The sequence below is a fragment of the Dysidea avara genome, chromosome 3 (assembly GCF_963678975.1).
Source record: "Dysidea avara chromosome 3, odDysAvar1.4, whole genome shotgun sequence".
Taxonomy (NCBI): domain Eukaryota; kingdom Metazoa; phylum Porifera; class Demospongiae; order Dictyoceratida; family Dysideidae; genus Dysidea; species Dysidea avara.
Genome location: NC_089274.1, coordinates 32,419,302 through 32,442,411, shown reverse-complemented (window position 1 = coordinate 32,442,411; position 23,110 = coordinate 32,419,302). Strand labels below are relative to the sequence as shown.

The 23,110-nt window shown below is 36.4% G+C and overlaps 1 protein-coding gene across 2 annotated transcripts; it reads left to right on the top strand.

The window, feature by feature from the left end:
* The first annotated feature begins 3,703 nt into the window (after positions 1-3,703).
* On the top strand, positions 3,704-17,206 carry LOC136251906 (tetratricopeptide repeat protein 38-like). Of its 2 annotated transcripts, none has more exons than XM_066044300.1 (11): positions 3,704-3,939; positions 6,644-6,686; positions 6,738-6,890; positions 7,786-7,921; positions 11,443-11,675; positions 12,165-12,280; positions 13,136-13,309; positions 14,054-14,110; positions 14,358-14,414; positions 14,599-14,748; positions 17,019-17,206. In XM_066044300.1, the coding sequence occupies exons 1-11, from the start codon at positions 3,727-3,729 to the stop codon at positions 17,088-17,090; spliced, it is 1,404 nt and encodes a 467-aa protein (XP_065900372.1). In that variant the 5' UTR covers positions 3,704-3,726; the 3' UTR covers positions 17,091-17,206. The 2 variants fall into 2 exon arrangements, with proteins under 2 accessions (XP_065900372.1, XP_065900373.1); XM_066044301.1 differs by lacking the exon at positions 17,019-17,206 and adding an exon at positions 15,318-15,497.
* Positions 17,207-23,110: the final 5,904 nt, after the last annotated feature.

The window sequence follows — 23,110 nt, the reverse complement described above, 5'->3', positions numbered from 1 at the left end:
TCCAGGAAGCTGTATCATTTATTTTTCATTGTATACACTATAGAACTGAAAGTTTTACATTTTGAAGCTTCTGCAATCATGCAAATACTGGCTGGCATTGACAAAATTATATTAGTGTCACTTCCCATTAATTATCACATCCTCTAACACTGATAACGTTAACCAGGATTCAATGCATATGTAACTGGATCTGGGAAAACCGGTCTTATTGCCCATGACAGCAGATTTGATTTTTCTCCAAGAATACAAAGACATATGAATATACTATCAAATTGCACTATCAAAATCAGTTAGACTTGAGTGGTCTGCTTTTGTTGGCTGCTTTTCCCAAGCACAGTAGCAATCCGTATGTGTAGTCTGGAGCCATAATGGAGCTCTGGTCAGTCTGGGGATGGCTATGTGTAGCTGTACAGCTCTGTGGTGTTGGATAAAGACCTGTGCTATAAGTTTCCTTTCATTTTAGCCAGTTTGGGACCTGGAACTTGCCTTCCTCTTTAATAGCTTTAAACAGCCTCTTGCCCTGCCTCCCACCCCTTTTGAAACTTTCCTGATAGAGTCAACCTCAGTTTAAAAACTATCTAAAATGGCGTGAAGCATACTTGTACAGTGGATGCTCTGGAAGGTAAAGAATTTGTGTATAACGTGTGAAAATTTGGTACACATAGCTACCACAATGCTCTACGGTATTTCTTGATACTTTAAATAGGCGATAAGGCCGGTTTTCCTAGACTGGGTTACACACACACACACAAATATATAATGTATAGGTATTCATTACTTGTAAACACTTCTTTCCTCTGGAACCGAATACCTCTATGGAGCACCAAATTCAGCAAAATTTAGGCAAAGGTTTTATTCAATATTGATATTTTGAAATCAATAAAATCTGTCACATCGATGTTTTTAAATCAATGCTTTGCAGTCGATGTTACAACCCATCACCACATGAAATACATCAAGCAATATGATAGGTAGGGTTTCCATTCAAAATAGGAAGGTGCTTCCTTTAGTTGTTTCTGGAGATTTTCACACAGACTTATATACCTTTAAGATAAAGCAAACAAGTGCTAATTTGATATTGGATTGTTTGCAGCAGTCACTATCAGCACAATTTTAACATATGTAGATACCCAATAAGTGGTCACGTGACCAAAAATTCCTTTGTATTGGATTTTCACTGCAAAACAAGATGATGCCTCAGCCCTTTTCATTGTTTCTGATGATCTTCCCTTAAGATAACAAACAAGTGCTAAACTGTCTATTACTTTCAATATCATTACAGTAAAATAGATTTTTTAACTGTAAACACCCAAAAAGTGGTCACATGGCCAACAATCACATTACAGCTATAAAAGATGTGTTATAGCACTACAAGATGTAGAAGTCTTCATTATAAGGCAAGAAAATACACTAGTTGTGACTTAGATCACCCTAAGATGCGATGGTTTTTGATTAAGCTTACCAATTTAACTATTATGATTTTTGGTCATGTGACCACTTTTGTATGTTTTTGTGAGTTAAACTTATGCTGATACCCAATGCTACAAGCAATCCAACAATATAAATTAGCACTTGTTTACTTTATCTTAAAGGTCAGTCTGTGCGAAAATCACCAGAAACAACAAAAGGAAGCACCTTCCTAATTTGAGTTGGAAACCCTATAATAGGGGTGTGAAATGACCAAATTTCAAGCCGCTACCTTATTCACACAAGTTGCTACCTTATTCACACAAGTTGCCATGTACATGCAATTAGAAAGGCTATACTTTCACAGATACAGTCACATGTTGGCTTGATTTGGGATCAAAATTATGTTGGTGTGCTGGCCTTCACCACCTTGTCATACATGTGGTACTAATACCACTGGTTCACTTGTCATTTAGTGTACATCAAACTTTAACTTAAGGTTGTTTTATAGCATTACAATTCAAATCCCCTTGCCTGCATGTGCACATTGTTTATTTTTGTTTTATGTCACACACACTGCTGGTGCTGGCTATGGCACTGTTTTAACATGCCAATACCTATTGGTAGGTTGCATGTACTTGGTTGTATGTGACCTCATAGCTACTAACTCTAAAGTTGTTTACTTGTCAAACTGGCTTTATTCAGTGTGTTGACTGTAATTTAGATGGTTTGAAGTATACATACAGCTACTGCATGCACTACTGGAAAATAAAAATACATGATTAGCTTACTAGCAGGTGTTAGCCACACAGCTACAATGAAATTCCACTGATCATTATGAAAATCATAAGTAGCTAGCCATGATTGCGAAAATTGTAACAGCATGCATTTACTATACTGCATCTGTCCAGTGACTGGTATGTCAAGCCAGGGGCATAGCCAGACTTTTCATGATTCCAGGGCCTAGCTGTGTAGCAAGACCAAAACAAAAAAGGTACGACAATAGCTGCCCTACGTATGTATCATATGCTACACTACTTCTCTGAATACTGTGACTGCTTTAATTAAAGTGATTGACTGCTCTATGAGAGTATCTTGATCTTGACTGCTCTACTAGAGTATCTCGATCTTAGTGAAGCTATTGAGGACATGGTTTGGCCATAAGGGTGACCCTATTACTGACGGTGTCACTGAATGTTAAATCTGTTGGAGTTCCTTAGATAAGGATTGTCTCTGTTATTTTCTTTCTCTCCTGAGAGCCCCTAGAAGTCCGTCGAATGAAAGCTTGGTTACATATGTTTTATGAAATGTTTAACAGAATTTACATATATACCATTGATAAACTTTACCACTAACATCAACAAGATGCCATCACTGCTGCAAACTGATTCAACTGTCCTGTAGAAAAAACCCTTTCAAATGTTCCTTCGTCCCAAACACAATTCCCACGCAGAACAAATTACTCAGCACCGTGATTGACTGCAACTCATTAGCATAGTTTAGATAATTATTTTAATAGCACAATAAATGTATGACCTTGTTGTAGCTATTGTACATCTGTGTATAACCTTTGCTGAGCGAAGTTTCACAGTAATGGTAAATAACAGTGATTATTGATGTCCGGGCCTGGGGCCCTGGGTTCTGGCTACGCCCCTGTGTCCAGCAATTGGGTAATCACTCTGCCAGGGGTCGCCGACGCCCCCGCAACCCCCCCCCCCCCAATATTTTGTGTGCTTATATACGAGAGTTCCAATATTTAAAAGTATTTCAATAAAATATTTACCTCAATTTTTTTTCACTTCTGCTTGTGCAGTACGAGGTGCAGTAGCTGGCAAAGGATCACAGGAGCGACTACACGGGCTACTATGCACAAATTAAAACATCCAGCAGTCTATCAGTCCTAACTTTTGTGAAGGGGCGGGCGGCACCAGAATTTTTGCGTCCATCAGGCCCCTAAGCTTCGCTCAAAGTCTTGCATCATCTACTTAACTAGGCATCTTTTTAGTCGAGTAGTCCGCATGGTATGATTCCTTTATTGAGTTCATGTAGTTTGAGTTGGACTACCAAGGGCAGTACGGGACTACCAAGGGCAGTACATGCAGTACCTTTGTTTGTACTGTCTAATGAAAAAAAAAAAAAAAAAAAAAACTGTCTAATGAACGGACGAAAACGAAAATAACCGATTTTGTATGTGATATCAGATTTCAGGATTTCTATATAGTCTAGTATTTAATGGATTTCTAATTGGATTTCTCAGATGGTGAAAAAAATTAACCCCGTCTCCAGCTAGCGCGTAAACATTTAATTTTGATTATAAGCATGGACTCAGCTTCGGATAGGGTAAAAATAGCCGAGGACGATTGTTCACTTAGAGATTGCTGTGGAATTCCAGTGTACTGCAACAACCAACAGGCTTTAGAGCTGTACAATCAAGGTCTTCTGGAGTTCATTAAAGGCTACGGGGATTATCGTAGGAAATTTGAAAAAACATTGGAGCTCGATAGTCAGTTCTTCCTGGTTAATTGTACTCTGGTGAGTCGTACAATATATATTTGGTGTATTTAGTCTCGCACGGCCAGACCACTTGGCTGTGTGAGACTACGCTGTACAGTACTACGTAGGTGTGGCATGTGAGTAAACTGACTCAGTAAAACTCGTCATGAATCAGTGAAATATAACTTGTGTCATTGAGAGATTGTATGCTGCTACAGGCTGGGCCAACTCATCACTGACATTTTGTTAATCACTATTGTAGTCATTATCCCACAATATTGGAACCGGGGGGGGGGGGGGGGGGCTCACAAGCTAGGACTCTCGTACGCCATCTGAGAAATCCAATTATAAATCCATAAAATATTTAGAAATCCTGAAATCTATAATCACTTTACGGTTATTTTGTTTTCGTCAGTTTACACATTAATTTCATGAACTCTTTGAGGGTAGCAACCAGCTAAAATCAACGAAGATGAGGCTAATGACTAGGTAGCTACAATGACTATTTTGGTGCTGAATGTTTTATGAATCAACCATTACAAAGTACAATTGTGCTCCTGTCGAGGCTTCTTTGGTCCCCTCTTGTCTACTGTCCCTGTTTCCTACACAAGTAGTAGTGGGAACGTGAGTGAAACTTTTTATAAAGTAGATTAAAAATTTTTAATTGTATTTATAAATACTTATTGAAATACTTGTTAAATATTTTGAAACACTTAAATACTGGGACTCTCGTACACAATTTTGGATTTTTAAAGCTTGTGGGCTACCCCTCAGGACCTACTTTACAGGTCTGAGATTGGATCATGTGTTAATTGGTTTGACAAAGTTGAAGTGTATGTCTAGTCTTGCAGCAGCCCAACTTCTTTCATGAACCACGCTGGTTGCCCACTTATCAGGGTTGTATACTTCTGAATTATAAGTGGAAGTGTTGCAGCATATAGCTACGTGACTACTGGTATGCCTAGACTCCACTATTTGCTGGCATATGTGGAGCTGTGCCCACCTTATTGTCATGGTCTAGACCAGTTTGTTTCATGAGCCATGCCTACATATCGGGAATGTGTGATACCGTCTGTATGGAACCATGCTAGCAGTGAAGTGTACAGTTTGTAGAGGCTACAGGAAATGTATTTTGCTGTCTGTAGACTGCTTACATGGAACCACACTACCTGTTTTGTTATCATATACATAGCTACCTAATTTGTCAGTAGGTCATCTGGATTTGCTATAGTTATTAGTAAACTGGTTTCAATGCTGGTATATGCTACTGTATGGACATAATTTGAAATAGCTACATGCCTGATTTTCTGAAATTGTTTTAGTAAAAAAGTGTACACATCTATGTATTTATTTTGTCTGTACACACCCACACGAATAAAACCATTTACTGGTAAAAGTAGCTAGTATGTGAGTAAAGCCTAAAAAGGATACATATAGTAAGTTTTTTTCTTGTTCGGCTGAAATACTGGTTTAGCAATTCTGTATAGACATCTTTCTAATGAATTCTGTGGGTAAATATTTACCAACTAAAAAAAAAAAAAATGTAGCTGGGAACAAGGCAGTTCCAAGCAGTTTATGTAGTTTTTTAGTTTGAGTTTGCAGTGCTTTGCAATTTAATTACAAAAATAATTAACAAATTATGAAATACATGGAATTACTATAAATTAAGGGATAGTAATAACAGGACACCTGACACAACATCAACTTGCTACATGCCCACAGCCAGCTGTATACGTAGGCTATGTTTGCTCAGGAAAGTAAATTGCTATTTCTATTGTTCCTGTTGAAGGGGATGATGAAAAGCCACAAGTCACTTCTGTTGTTGTGACAAGTCACTTGTACATAGTGCTGTATGGGGTTTCCTTCCAATGGATTGTTTCAACCAACACAACAATAGCAGGAACATTGGCATTGGGTTTGTACACCAACAGAAATAGTGAAAGATTTCAGCAGTGGTGTGTGTGGTAGTCACAGTAAAGATGAGTGTTGGCAAAAGTGTGTACGTGCGTGCATGCGCGCGCACATGTGTGTGTAAGACAAGACAGCTGAAATTGATATTTCTTTTTGACTTTGTTGCTCATTGTGAACTGTAATTAATTCGTCATTACTAATTACATACTTGGATATTTTCAGCATTTTCACAAGAATACAGAGAGTATGCTATGCTAGGGGGAGAGGGTAAAATCACCTGTATGCTTTTTAAAATGCTCATCTCCGTAGCACCATATAAATAATCCATGATAGTTTAGCACTAATGTTTGTTTAGAATGTTAAAGGTGATAGAAGCTGAGTTGCAGCTGAAGTCTGAATGATGGAACTTGTTACATGACCAGTATACACAAGGCTCCAAATAATCAATATTTTGTCAGCGCCTACATTATGACAAATCAGGTGATGAAGTAGGCAAATGTAGTGCAGAAAGACAACATTATTCATAGTGTCAACATTTTTATGGTATGCTTTTGGATAGGAGGGAGAGGGCAATTAAACATGCACTCTTGTGAAAATGCTGAAAATTATGGATGATCCCTTAATTATTTGAAAATTGCAACAAAATTATGACTATCTACGTAGATGCCTGGGAATAGCACAATATCAACTTGTTTCAATTAATATCAATTAAATACATTTATCTTATGATCTCACTGGTTGTATGCAGCAAACAAAAATTATACATATATAATTTATATGCATACATCATATAGTACATAGCTGTTACACTGTTGTGTTATTTACCTTAAAGGGTTGCATATTGCTATTTTCAAAACCACCCAATGATCCATTAGGTTAGTATAGTATTATAATTCCTACAACCAACATCAGCAATGCATTGACAGTTATTCAACACCTTACTGTGGTCAATCAGTTAACTTCTGAGCAGATACTACCTCGTGAAAAGTTCCATGTAGATGCTTTCAAGGCATATGCATCTGGTGATCTACCAGGAGCTTGTGTTCACTGGGAGGCCTCCATAGTGGAGTATCCAAGAGGTCAGTATGTCTGTGCTTTAGTATACTGTCAATTATGTTGTAGTGCTCTCAGTAAACACATACAATTAGACTATAGTATGTACATGTTGAGCTGAGCCCTGAGATAACTGCTAAACAAGAAGAAAAGTGGATTTTTTTCTCCAGAGAAATGGTGATGAATAGTGGTGACAGTGAAGGTATCAAGAGCATCCATGTGCAGTTTGGCTCCATTACAAGTTTGGGAAATTGTTCATAACAGACTGTATGCTTTTATGGCTTCTTCATAGAAATGTGAAGTGAAAACTTTGAATAGTCATACAGTAAATAATGTGTCAGACATTTAAAATGAAAATACTTTTTAGTGTCGCCTCGATGTGTACATACAATAGTACACAGTTAATTCCTTCCATAGTTGTGTAGTAGTCTTGCGTGGCCAGAGTGTATTACTTTTGGCATCATTTAATAGTTGGTTGTTGAATCAGTTTGCAGTCAGTAGAACTTTTTAGGTTTTCTAGAAATTACTCAGGAGTATTATAGGTGCTTATGAAGGCATGTGTGCTGATTGTACCCAAAGTACTGTGAAGGTACAGTGTGAGCCTAGGTAAAGTTTGTACAGGGGGGTATAGTGAGGAGAAACACAAAACATCAGAACTGGCATTTCTGGGGTTAATTGTACCCAAGGTTACAGCCTTAATAAATAATAATAAGTTTTTTTTTGGTTGGAAATCACAATCTCATAATCTACTATTTAACATTGCCATACTGAATTAAGCTTAATGTGTAACGACACATCTTTCCATTAACTGTTGAGCCAACAAACACGTTGTGTACCCCATGTGGTATGCATAGATATAGGAATTATCTTGATTGTGTGCTTTACATTCATATTATAGTTTTGTGTTGTGTGTTATTTCAGATGCTCTTGCAATCATACTATTATTCAAGGGACGTAAGATACTCGGAGAATTTCAGCAGTTAAGAGATGATTTGGCCAGTGTCATACCACATTGGAGCAAGGATGATGATGTCTTGTATCCATACATGCTCGGCTTGTGAGTTGTGTAATTGATAAATTGTGGAAATTTTGTATAGTAGCTAAAATAGTACAGGTACTCCAACTATTGAATAGCCCCATTCTAGTAATAAACGCAGAAACTTCTGGCCACACATAGGATGATTTTTAAAGGCAGCATTTTAGGCAGCATGCATCATTTTTGGGGGGATCCCTACTTAAACAGTACTACCGTACTGTTTAGAAACATCTGACGCAATGAAATTCACCTTTATGGAATAACAATTATAGTCCATCTAACATCAAACACAGCATTAAAAACAAGAAAACACTTACAGGCAGCCAGATATAGAATAAATATTTTTTTAAATCACTGAAGCTCAAATTTTCGCCTGCCTGCCTCTGCTTGCCTGATCACAGTCGCAAGGCTAGAGTCCAAATGAAGCAGCGTACAGCCACCATTTTGCGCCACAATAACAAACTCACCAGTAGAATGTGCCTATTGGGGTTCCGATGAGTGTGGGCCCTCTGCACCTTGTCTTTCCTTTAATCTTCAATCAGGCTGGTCGTCTTCAACTTATTGCAATGAAACTATATCAAGGCGTTAATTTTCCCTATCAACACTTTCCTTGAGTATTTAGATGCCACAAACTTATTTGAGTGCTTACGCTTGGTAGATACCTGTTACTTCATGATAGGTTCAATGCCACGTCTATTAATGCGATCTTGGTTGATTAATAACAATCTAGCATCGAGACCACACCTCTTAACAATCTATCACGACCCGTTTTTATTGGCCTGGGATCCAAGCAAGTGAAACAATAAATGAATGATTGTATTATAGTATAGCTCAGTGGGAAAATCCCTACTTTGGCATTGAACAAAATGATTGCTATAACATGCCAATGTAGGGATTTTCCCACCAAACTATGCTGTAATACCATCATTCATCTCTTGTTTCACTACTTTTTATCGCTTGGATCCCTATTTTAAATTAATAATGCTTAATATATACTATATAGACCTACCGTAATGTCTTCCCATGTGCAGACATGGTAGGACAAGGTAGGACACTTCAACCAATAGTTTCACCAAACACAGCCTAGTATAAGCTCTTGTATCAACTGCTGTGATTGTGAGCCACAACTGGAAAGTGTCAATATGGAAAATTAATGCCTTGATACGATTTCATAGCATAAAAGAAGAAGACAGCCAACTCGATTGAAGATAAAGGGTGCAGAGAGCAAGCACTCATCAGAATCCAAAAAGCATATGCCATTGGTGATTTTGCTATTGTGATGAAAAGTGGTGGTCATACATACAATGTGTCATTTAGCCTCTAGCTTTGCTACTGTGGTCAGACAGGCAGTGAGACAGGCAGACCAAAACCAGGCTTTGGCTAATAGCTCAATGCTTAAGAATTTCCCACTGAGCTATGCTGTAATACCATCATTCATCTCTTGTTTCACTAGTTTTTGTTGCATAGATCCCTACTTTTAAATTAACATTTTTTTTAAAATACTGGTTTGTTTAGTTGTTTTTTTTTTGTTGCTGTAGCACAGCTAGCTACAATGTAACTTGTGACTGTTGTATTAGAGTGATTGTTGTATTAGAGTATATCTCAAGTCAGCCAAGAGGTGTACAGCTAGCTAGACCAATAGGGGGTGAGGTCATCTTGTTTACTGTTAAGTAAACAGCAGGAGGTATGGTCTCCGTACTCTATCGCTACTAGTCCACCTAGATCTTTAATTGATGGGTGTGGTCGCAAACCTATTGCGAACGGTATCCCAATCGCGAACTGAAAGAAAGTGTTGATACGAAAAATTAACACATCAATATGCATAATTGTAATCCTAAATCATCCAAGAAATTTTAATTATACATTCATACTGCTAAAGCCCCATACATAAGTAGCAGCCACACTGGTATATTTATACCCTTATACCTGCACATACACTGTGGTATCATGGCATAGTTTTTGTACATGTGTTTTAAGGCTATTTTACACTACAGTCGAATGTGCATTGAAGCCGGATCAAATGATTTCACACCTGAGCTGCACAATGCACATTCAATTTGGCTTCTTGTCAATCCACCTTGAGAGGTGAATTGGCTGGACTTAATTTGCATTAGCTAAATTAGCAAGGGGACACCATACGGTCTCCAGAAAAAGCATGGCTATTGTGCCAAGATTGAAGTGACAGCATATGTAACTAGTGTTATACTTGGTTTGTGAAAACAATACAGTGACCATGAGTGAGTGTTGAAGGAATGGTGTATCAATGCCGACGCCATTTAAATTTTCATTACGTAAGGCCACATAAACTTAATTATTAGTTTCTCATTCCCGCCCGCATGGCTGTTTTTCTAAAGATTTTTTACACCACTGGTGGCTGAGTGCAGCTATCCAGCACCTTCTAAAGTTGGCACTTTGCTAGAACAATCTAAGAAAACTGCATTCTGAGTCGTTTTAGCTAGCTAATCAACTATCTAGTCAGTAAAAAAATAAAACAAAAATCCTCTTGCACTGCTATTTTGAGTACAGGAGGATGAAAAACTAATAATTAAGTTTATGTGGCCTAATTGGGTAATTAATTAACATGCTATGAAAGCGAATTGGATTCAGTTACTACACACGTAGTGTGAAATGGATTGATGCACATTTTATCCACTTTTCAGTCTGAACACTGCTAGATACAGGGGCGGATCTAGGATTTGTAAAGGGGGGGTACTAATCTGAGGTGTGCAAAGCATGCTGGAACTAGGGGGTGGGGGTCTGGGGGAATACCCCCCCAAGAAAATTTTGAAAAATAGATGCTAAAATACTGCAATTTGGAGACATTTCCACATAAAATACATATTTCTGCCTGTAGATATTTTATATACTGCCTTTAGATTATAGGTATGGCTCTCTACAGCATTTTCTAATGGAAACATTTGGGTAGGTTCAGACAACCAAGCACATGATGCATCCTCTCATAATTGTGTGCATAATAGAATAATAATGTTGAAACTGTAAAATTTTGAATTTGAATGACACGAGATTGAATCTGAGAGCATTTTCAATGGAAATTGTGTACCTGAATTTAAGTATACCGGTACTGGTAATAACTACACAAGCAGATGAATTAAGCCTTTTAAACAGACCAATGCACTTCATTGTATGTATAGGCGCAGGCAGTTTGGAAAAATTCCATAACAGAATCGAATTTTATGCTTACACTGAATGTTCTATTAGAGTAGTTAGGTGACTGTTCTATTAGAGTATTTCGATCTTGTACACCTCCAATGCTAATCCGGGTCCTTGTTGCATAATCATTAGCATAAATCCACTGATAATTCCTTGGAAATATGTTTATAAAGTGGGTTTGTGAGTATTTGTATTATTAGTGATCATATAATTATGCTAAGACAAACTTTCATTATAATCCTCAGCATATTAATCAAGTGAAGGGACGGGGGAGTCCAAACCCCCCCCCCCCCCAACGATCTGCATTCAATGTGCATTAAGTGTGAAAAGGCCTTTATACATATGACCTGTGTTTTGGACAACATATACAGGTATTCTTTTACACTGCAAGAGACTGGAAGATTTCAAGATGCTGAAGCGGCTGCTTATCAAAGTTTGGAAATGAGTCCTCAGTCAGCATGGGCTACCCATGCTCTTAGTCATGTGTTTCAGGAGGATAAGGATGCAAAAGAAGGGATTGAATTTATGACATCAACTAGAAATGACTGGGAGAAATCAGCAATATCTTGTCATATTAATTGGCACTTATGTCTTTACTATATCGGTAAGTAATTCAATGTATGAAATTATTGTTTTTAGTGTACATGTGTGTTACTAACACATACAACTTTGACTACACATATGACCCATTTACAGTTGTCCCAGGTTACATGTGAGTCTACACAATACCTACTATTAGCCCAGAGACAAATTTTCCTTGTCATCAAATCATTGTCAGGCAAATAACATTTTTGTCAGACCATAATGAAATTCTAACAAATTGTCAGCTTTAAGTGCAAGAAGAGAGGGGTGTTTGTTTGGATGACTACTAACAATAGCTGTACTGCCGAATACATGTACAACAACAAATACACTGTAGTTGTGACCAAGTGTAGGATATGAGTATCTGTGAATGCTAGTGGGAACTATGTGATAGTTGAAATCACTGGTAAAGGTTTTTAGTTCACCTACTTTAGCGCTAGTATGTCTCCATTTCTTTTATGTGTTTTTGTACAAGACTGAATTATTGAATTGTGTATTTATCGAATTACAGATATTAGCAATGTTGAAACTGTTCTAAAGGAATATGACACAAATTTGGTACATCAGTTTACACCAGACAATATGCTGAGTCTTGTAGATGCTACATCTTTACTGTGGAGACTACATGTTAGTGAGGATTGTGATATCTATAGTTTAACATTTACATTTCTGTTAATAACTGAATGTCACACTCTTAGGCATACATGTATGTGTTTATACTGTAAGGTGTGACTTGCTAAACTATCAACAAATTGAGTAATTAAACACCAAAGACTGGGTTTAAAACAATCCTATAACGGTATTTCAACATACTGGTTATCAAAGACTGTCACGGTATTATAACCGGTTATGTTAATTTATCACGATAAACAGTATTACCAGTATATCGCCAAGCACTAGTATTTGTACTTACAGTGTGCAGAACTTATGATAAGAATTTTTCTTGATTTCCTAGCAAACCAGACAGTTGCCTAAATTGACCGGACATGTGAAAGATTGATGTCCATTGTGTCCACTATAGTATAGCAGTATAGTGTATACTGGTATTGTGTCACATGTCTGTCTGTTGCTGTAATGTGGTTATAGTACAGCAGATACATGTGTGGTCACTTTGGGTTGTAAGAATCTATCTTTTGTATAGTAACCTAGCGACATTATTATTATTATTTAGAATAAACAGTTATGCCAGTTCAGCTCTTAGGCTTCCTCCTTGTACTTTGAAAGGACACTGTGTCCAGCATAATGGTCAGATGTCTATGCAATTTGTCCAGATTTTGGTTGATGTCCGGACATTATCATGAGCTCTGGGTGTGTCAATTTAGCATTTTTCTAAGTAGTTCCCTCCCCAAAATAGAGGAGCAGTAGGGACATACTTATATACCAATGGCTGACCTACTGTATATAATTTCAATTGCAGCACTAATTTCACTACATATGTACGTATGTGTATGATTAATAATACTGTTGTGGTTATTTCTGTAGTGTCTTGGTGTAGATGTTGGAGACAGATGGGACAAAGTACAGAAGTTATGTGAGGGTCTTTTGGACAGACACATTCTACCATGGTATGATGCCCACCTGATGATGTCACTGGCACATACACCAGCTGGTAATGAAGCTGCTGCCAAGTTCCTGCTCGCTGAACAGCTAATAAAGGTGAATTTGATTTATGGTGTTTGGTTTTCTGAGTAACTGTGATCAACTGTCAACTCTACTGTATCTGAGCATTCTGATCAGACTTACATGTACCATCCTTAAATATGCACCTTTGTTGTTGTGTGATCATTGAGCCTAACCTATCTGTATTAAGTTATGGTTATACCTGGAGCCCAAAAGTACCACAAGGCACACATGAGCATGGGGCAGTTGATACTGGAGACTCTGGTTAATAGGCACATGCGCTTGTAATTTTCGGAGAAATTACTCATTAAATTTACTACGCTTGTTGCAAGTGCTTAGAAATGATTGCTGCATTATTTGTGCTCATTCAGTCAAGGAAATGACAATTCTGAGAAGTCGGATGAGCTATCACTTGAGTTATTATTATTATTACAACTGCTAGCATCATGCCTGGGAAGGCATTGGGTGTACTGTGGCCTTTTGCTGCCATTCTACATAACAACATAACATGAGCTTTTCAGCAGCAATTTCAACTCTATGCAGTTAATAAACAAAAGTCTGGCACAAGTATGCCATGTGTGCTTAACAGATAATACAGTATGTGCTGTGTGCACCTAATAAATGGAGTCTACAGTAACCGGAATCTGGAATGGAATGAAATGACTAAAGTTTTCTGCTTGCTGTCTATATAGCTCCCAGTACTGTGTTAGTCATGTACTATTATGCATTGTCATAGGATGTATGTAATGTTCATAATAGTATTTGCATTTTTGTTTCCAGTCTTTACAAGAGTATTCTCAATCAGATGTGAGATTTGACTGCAAAATAGTTAAAATGGTCAGTGGCATTGATATGTTTGTATTTATGTTGTGCATTTTGACATTTTCATTATAATAATTATTTGATATCCCAATGGTGAAATTACAGTGTGTCATGGAGTAGCTTTACAAGCTCAGCTTTATTTAATTGTGAGCTTTTAGAAACTACCATTTTCTTATACATACAAAACACCACAGTATTGTTTGCATTCATACATGCTCGTATATGCAAAACTTTATGTGTATACGTATGTACATGTGTGAAGGTGGGGATTCCAATCTGCCAAGCACTGATGGCTTATGGAAAACAGCAGTTTGAAGAGGTAAATTCCACTAGATATAGCATATATGCATATATGCATACTCTGCTGATGCGATGCTTTGTTATAATTTATGTTCTATCAATTATAAGAGGCTTTAGTTCATTTACCCATTTTAATATGTGTATTTTCAAGATCACAAATTGTATATTATTATGTGCATGAATATACTTTTTTTCCTGTGTAGGTTGTGTCACTCCTATACCCAATACGCTACAACATAGTACATATTGGTGGCAGCAGAGCACAGAGAAGTGTGTTTTCTCACACACTGATACATGCAGCCATCAATTCTCGTCAGTTCAAGCTAGCTCTTAGTCTGATCGCAGAACTGAAGGTTAGAGAGAATTTAGTGCATTCACTGCCCAACCTATCTCCTGGTATAATTTTATGTACATAACAACTTAAACCAGGACTATTTTATTTTGTATATCAATTTGCAAAAAAGCATGTGCACTTTTTGATAGGCTAGTTTGTAAACTGTACATTGCCTAGCGATAAGGTACATCCAGGGGCATAGGAACCAGTCCAGCTGGTCTACCACTTTTAAGCTACTTCAGTTTTAGGGAAGATGAAGATACTCTAATAAAGCAATCAATGCCAGCAAGCACCCAATGCAGTAACTCTAATAGAGCAGTCAGCTATAAGTTTTGGTAACAATTGTGTGGTAATTTCAATAAGAATTGATTGTGCATTAATAAAATTTATATCATTGCAACCATTTCATGGCCATCGCCTTTGATTTCACAACTTTTTTCACCTAGGCTTTTTGAAGGCTGCACCCTTTTTTTTATACAGCTTGACTGTTTTTGCGTAGATTTCATAGTTTAAATATATACCCAAAGCCAACCATAAACCAGCTTTGAGGTTTGTTTTTGCACAAAGCATTGTTCTTCTTATCTACAGATGCAATGAAGATGATATGACACAGAAAAATAGCTACCTACTGATCTGATACTAAAGCGAATTTATACTGATATAATTTTGTGCTTGCTTGTTCATAGCTACATATATGTATTGCCTGTATTTATTTGCAATAGTGTTTTATAACATAATAAATTCATCCCAAGTTAGATATACTATTTGTCTATTAAGATTTTGCAGTGACTGTTCTATTAGGGTATCTTGATTTTTCATGCAAAACATGATAAGTTGCAGTTGCTCAATTTTTACAAAGCAAATCCTGCACCTTGTATGCTAGAATACAATTTCCAGCCTGTTGTCACAAGTTTTATTAGTATAACACTTATTATGATGATGATGATTGGCACGAGTAGGTCTTAATAGTAGTGTACTATCCTGCTGGTCTGTACCAAAATGGCTATAATATCAGCTTTGATTCAATGGGATACTAGAGAAGTTGTAATAGTATTGTGTTACAGAATTTATTTGATTACTTCTAATAGAACACTTTTTTGAGGATTTCTAATAGAACACACATAGAATGTTCTATATAGACCAATCTAGATTTTCCACTATGAAATTATGAACTTTTGTGTAGATTTTAGAATTTTCAGTACAAATTAAATGAAGTGATCAGCCGTGATAATAGCGGCTCAGTGGTTTAGGATTTTGGTGTTCAGTCCATCGTTTGAATGCTTGTAAGTTTTTTCAACATTTTTTATTCACCTTTTTTACTCCGCAGTAACTGTTCTATTAGAGTATTTCAACCACACGATTTACTCTTGTTTGGTTTTTGCTTTGTAACTCTGTAGCTGTCAATGCAATTTCTTTTAAATCACAAAAGGTTTGAGCTATGATGGTTAACCTATATGCATACCGATTTTAAAATTATTCCCTTAAGTGGTTTACCCTGTAGGCATGACAACAAGTTGGCCTATTTTGACACAAATAATTGTCCCTAGCTCTATGACTATTAATCAGATTTGCACTAAACTTGGTATGTGATTGTGCCGCAATACGTTCTTAAAGTGTATCAAAGCTCAAGATAATTGAATTATGCATTTGCATTTTATAATGGTTTTTGCGAAAAGAATAATCTAAGCCCCCTAAACAAATAAAAAAAGGAAGAAATAAAGCCGGATTTTGAAGGTTTATATTTCACGATTGCAGTAGGCAATCTTGCTCAACTTTGCTATGTGGGATGCTGAAGGTAGAGGGCATTTGCAGTATAAAAATAATTCCAATTTGAGAAGGGAGCATGGAACTACGTATGCATGAAAATCATGTGTTGTTTCTTCCTGTAAATATACCCACAGTGTGGCACACCAGGCACAACACACTACCACCTGTCTTGATATGTTTTGCTTGTGTAGTTATGTTGTGCTTGCTTTGTTTTAGTACTTGTGTGTATGTGTATACTCTGGAATGGAAGAATGACCTTGGCCGAATTCCAGAGTTTTAAAAAATAAATCAAATCAATCAATTAAAAATTCAATTTTTAAATTCAAAATTAACAGCTATCGCAGCAAGTAGTAAGTCAGTACACTATACAAGGTGCAATTAACCCAATTACTGTATCTGTTTATACATTAAAAAGTAATGCATGTGTATACACATTCATCTGTAAACTGTAATAATTATTAATTTTCATAATTTCGGTGTAATAATTTTTGGCACATGAGCATATCTTGTAATATTTCATAGGCAACAAGACCCAGAAGTCAACAAGTAGCTCTTATGTTTGAAAGTGTTAAAGAAATGGTGAACAGTCAGTAGAGGTTTCTCTTTTATCCATACAAGATGGGCATAAGTGTTCATGTGTTGCAATTGTAATAATGTAAGCATATATTTATATATTATTTTTTACACATAATTCAATGTTGATTATGGAGTACATGAACACCCTTTATTTAACAGGGAACTTTATGCATACGGTGCAGGAAGTCATAAACCCCCACAAACATATCTCGATTTCATTCCTTTATAACTTTTTAATGCTACAAGGTAGACTCTTTCATTTTGAAATGCATAATCTCTGTGAATTGATGAATTTTATACAGGAAGAACTTTGATTTTTAAAGCATCCAAAAGTTTTTACCACTTCACAAAAATTGTGCCCACGTTTTCACAAATTTTAAAATTTTCAACTAGGATGCATTGAAATTTTTCTAGATATTTTACTGATCAATGCTACTGATCCCCCCAAGAAAGAATTGCGATTTGTGCTTGTCCATAGGATTTATTCACCTTTTTGGAAAAATTTTGTATTTAAAAATAAAATTTTTGATCACTGGATATTGCAATAACTTTACAAATTGGTACAAAAGAAGAATAGGTAGAATACACTAATTGTGTAAGACAGTTTTGTTGTACTGTTAAAAATGAAGTAATTATCCTTCTTGTTTTGTGGTTTTTTTCAGTGATCCCTATTCCCATTTTAAAATTTCCAATTTTTTATTCATCTAGTTTGTGTACTTTTTATTAATCCAGTGATGGATTATGAAGAAAACTGTTGTGAATAGTGTAATTTTGCATTTTACATAGTAACACCGTCAGCATTTCAGTACACACATGAAACTGATCAAATTGCAATGTGCATGCAGACTGAGAGTCTCCTAATATGAGCTACAATTTACATTACTGGTGCCTTTAATAGCTGTCAAATTCAGTACAAGGATTGTTGTTATACACTTGACTGCATTATATATCAGGCTGAACTCCCTTCAGACTGGAAGAGGGCATATGTAACACCAGTATACAAGAAAGGCCCATGTACTAATCCATCGAACTATAGACCTATATTCAGTGGCTGGTACATGGCGATGGCTCTTATATAACTTTAGTGTTTTCTCCATGTCTTTTCCTATTTTTATGTTGTCTCTGTATGCTCTGTGGTATTCCCTGACTTTCCTAAATATTTTCTCATCATGTCAACATTCACAGAGTCTAGAGCTTCATTGATGATGGCTTTAAGGCCTTGAAATGTATAGTCGCAGTGAGCTCTAGTATACTGCTTGGCAGAGCACCACACACGTTCAATGGGGTTGATTTCACAATGAAACTTTGGAATAAACATGACCTTTGTTTAATATTAGTTCTTCTACCTTGGTTTTCTGAAATTTAAAGTCTCGCATTCTTCCAACACTTTTATCATGTCAGCTTTCTGCATTTTGGCCACATTCACCCGTCGTTCTTGTAACACTCTTTTTAAGCCTTTCTGTAGACCTTCATCAGTTATCATTTTTTGTACCCTTCTTTTGCCATCTTTTCCTTCCCAAAAAGTATCTCTTAAAAAAGGTTGTTTTCCTCCATCCGATACATTCATTTTGTGGGCTATGAGAGTGTCATCAGCATAAGCACAATGCCCAGAACTTTGATCAAACAGGAATACCAGTGTATTATCTGTTGATGGGTATTTAAATTCTGCTAGCTTTACTGCTTTATCAACTTGGGCAATAAAATGCTCAGAATTCCAATACCCATCTCCTTGAGCGCCAAACTTGAGAATGACTCGGGCAGCATCAGGCAGGGTAGGGTGGGATAATTTTGCTACTTGTTGCTCTTCAGAGGACAAACGTAAAAAACCAGAGTGTTCATCAATGAAATCACTGACCATTAATCCTCTCCCTTGTGATTTAGGGCGTAATGCCAACATGTTTTCCTCAGCCCATTGCCAAGATTGGCCTTCGTTGGCATGAAAACTAGACTCATCATAATAAATCAGCACCAATCTCTTATCTGCAGTGTCTGACCTAATATTTTCTTCAGTGTCACCACCAGGACAACTAGGAGGAGGTAAATGTGAAGCTTGTAAACATTCAAGTTTTCTGATGTAAATGCAGCGATATTCAGTAACATCTTCTCGTTCGTGCCCATCAAAATAAAGTCCTTTTCTGTATTGCATTGGTGAAAACCAAAGATCGTGTAACCACTTACTAGCAGTACGTGGAGAGATTGAACGAGGGAATCCTGGTGGCAAATGAGAAGTTGGCAAAAAATTTGCATTTACCCATGTTGCAAATGTAGCAGCAGTCATATTTGGCTGTCCTTTCTGGTAAGCAGATTCCCGTAACCAAGACAATGCTTTTTTTACGACAGGTTTCATCATCTAAGACATAAGGACGAGTATGCTTACCCTGAGCAGAAGCAGAAAATTCACCCTTGCATGCATAAAAGTCTGCATGCCATATACAAATTGTCTGCTCATTATATCCAACTACAAAGCCAGCTTCAGTTGCAGCAGCAACATTGGTCAGACCAAATCGCTCTATAAAAGTGTTCATCAAAATAACAGCCATCATTTTGACATTGTCTTTGCATTGGCAACTGACCCACTCCTTGTAAGCTTCATTAGCATCAGCACTGGAAAATGGTACATCTTCTGTTTCATCACTAGAGTCAGGATCATTAACGATTGCTGGCAAAACTAAGAATCATCAAGACAAGTCGAGCTACTGCTGGCAGTATCATTAATGGTATCTGTTGTTAGTATTCGTGATTTTCTTTGCTTACAATCCCTTGCTATGGCAGCCTTTTCATTTAATTTCCTCTTCTTACTCCAGGTTTGGCCCACAGATCTCAGATTTGACGTCACTAGTTTCAGTAAAGTTATGCCAAGCACTAAAACAATAGAATTGCACATGACACTCCAATACAAAGAAACAATGCTGTTCAACACCCTTACTAAGTCTCTAATACAAATCCAATGTAATGAAACCATTACAAACAGAAATTAGTACCTTACAAAGTAACTAGAATGGATAAAATCGACCGTTGTTATGGTGACGATTACGTATTTTGTAGTTATCGCGATATGACATTTTAATACACACCATACTATGCATTAGAATGCGCAGAATCCAATTCTGACTTCACTTTTCTGATACACACTAGCGTTAAAAAGTTATGGATGAAAGTTCATATGGGGGTTTATGACTTCCTGCACTATACTGTAAGTACAGTCACCTGCATGCCTGTAAATCTGCACCTAGTTAACAATCATATGTTTATTCTCTTACCACCTCAATCAAGATACTACACTAAAAAAATTTATATAGCCAATAATGAAAATTGCAGGGGGCATTGTCTAAAAATGTAAATTACTCCTATGATTAATTAAAGCAAATTGATTATTAATAAGGAAGGGTTTCTTGGGGTATGGCTTTGTGCTACTAAATCTTGATGTACTGATTGTGAAGTTGTTTGTGACAAACTTATCACATGGATATTAAATTTTGCTGGATTTGCATGACAAAGAATATAAGATGTCTGTAAAGATTGTAATCTCAGGAGTGTACATAATAAAGTAATGAAGTAATTTTGTTCTGATAATACAAGTTTTTGACTGCTCATTGCACTTTTTCAAGTAACTCAGCAGGTGTGGAAGTTTCCTGACCTTCCTTCTTCCCTCACTTCTGTGCTGCCAAATTTGTAGGTGTAATGTTCCTACTGAAAACTTAGGGAACTAAATTGGGTTTCATGAGCTCTTTTGGTTTTAAAAAATGATATACTCTAATAGAGCAGTCACAGTAATCAAATATACTCTAATAGAGCATTCATATGTATTAACAACAGATTTATAAACTATATGAGAAGGAACTTAATTTATTGTTGGAAATGATGGAGAGCATTGACTTTCAGTGGGATGGAATGTTTCTACACCAGACACTGTCATATTATAAGGTAGGCGATGCAAAACTGAGTGTGATCTTATACTGCTTGTATTCACATAATTACACTACCCTGCATGGGAACAGGTATTTGGGGCTGTGCATTGACATGAACCCATGGCCACTAACAAAAATGGAATAACATATAACCACAAAGAGCAATTAAGTATATCGAGCTTAAGGATGTGTCTTGTACACCCAATTAGTGCATGATATAAACACATGTACAGAAGATATATATTTTATATTACCACAACTAACAAAGCATAATTTATATACAAATGCTGACTGTATTTACTCTGTCGATGTTTTGTAGTTGGAATTAATATAATTATATTCCAAAAATTTAACCTTAGCTCAAACAAATAGGCCTCAATAGTGAATAACATTGGAGTCATTTATAGATTTGAGGTCCATTTTGTCTTGTTATAGGGAGTTTAATTTTTTTTAAATAGTTGTTTCAATACTGACTAAAGACAGGGACAGGGTTAGTGTAGGTACACTATTTTTGCTATGCAAATACTGCAAACTACTGAATAATAATAGTCCATGAAATATTGCATGCAATCTGTTCAGTTTTGAAGGCCTCTCAGTAGCTGGGGGTACAACCCCTGCTGATTATAACTTAGTGCTCAAGTTGCAAATCCTGGCTACACCTCTGTCCTTTAACAGGTTATCACGGGGCTAACAGCTTCAGTAGTGACATATTGATTTAATGCATCATACATAGCAGGAGCCTTGTGGCACTATGGACTCCTGATCATAATTGTAAACACTTGTGCATATGCTCACAAATCCAGCTGAAATTTATGCTTCATATTTGTGTTTCACCCATCAGAGGCTTGGTTCAAATTTATACACATAATTGTCCCTTCAGTTCCCAATGTTTGACTGGATTTTCTGAATTGGTAATAATAACTTTGGGTTTCAGCAATTGTTAAAAAGTAAGTGTTGTCGGTTGTGGAAGGTTTTATGATGGTTGCTTCGTGAAGTGTCTCGTTACAGTCAAGTTAAATGGATACCTGACTGCTCTATTAGAGTTTTACTGTGAGACATGCACATTTTCACAAGCAAGTATTTATAGCATGCGTGCCATCCTATTATGTTTAATGCTACAGGCACATAATTATTATAAGGCTAATATAATGCATAATGATTATATGCAGGTGTTAATAAAAAGTATCAAACAAGTAATAAACAGGAAGAGGGATCGATAGTATTAATAAACATGCAAAGGACAACTTCAGAACACAAAGTTTCCACATATCCCATCTGGACTCAGTATTTTAAATATTTTATACTCACTAGAGAAAAAATTCAATAGAGATTTTGTGTTATAGCTAATAAAGGTGACATTCTCGGCAAGAGAGGTCATTTGTTTCTTTATAAGAGGGCATCCATAATTTTCAACCTTTATGCAAGCATACAAAGAGTACTCCTTTTTCTAACCCAATGTTGATGATGCACATATGCAGACAGATACTTTTACAATGACTTGAAAATTAAACACATAACTAACAGATGTGTATAGTATCATCAAGAGTATATAATAGTAACCATGAAATGAACAGTACCGCAATTCGTTGTATTTGTGCAAAAAAAATTTTGTGTAAAAATATTTTTGTATGATTTATGTGAATGACTGCTCTATTAGACTAGTAGTTTGATCTTATGTAAAATTTTGTGTAAGAAATTTCGTACAAGTTTTGCATACGAAAATTATTATACAACAAAAAAAAACCAAATTAAAAACAAACACCTTATATTAAATGAACAAACACCTTACAAAAAACAAACCTTATATTAAATGAACAAATTGCTGAATATCCATGTTATTTTACGTAATTATTAATCATGGGCTAATACACTGTTCGACACTCTTGGTTTTTATAATATACCCTTGGTATCAATGAGGAAATTTGTAAATGCACACATTAAAAAAAAAAAAACTCCCATGCCCATGCATGCATTCTTTCAATATATTGCTGGTTCGCAGGAAGATGTTTGGATTACTAACCAACTGTTATAAAGCAGCTCTTTAAATCAAAAACGTGATTAATCTTAAATAAATCTTGTGATTTAACCCCGTCCATCCATCCTAGCATACTCGTAATTTGTACACCTGCA

Bases quoted from the DNA above. Each gene is read 5' to 3' on its own strand.
- LOC136251906 (XM_066044300.1), top strand. From the start codon at position 3,727: ATGGACTCAGCTTCGGATAGGGTAAAAATAGCCGAGGACGATTGTTCA. The intron at 7,922-11,442 runs GTGAGTTGTGTA...CAACATATACAG, and splicing joins TATCCATACATGCTCGGCTT to GTATTCTTTTACACTGCAAG. The intron at 13,310-14,053 runs GTGAATTTGATT...TTTTGTTTCCAG, and splicing joins TCGCTGAACAGCTAATAAAG to TCTTTACAAGAGTATTCTCA.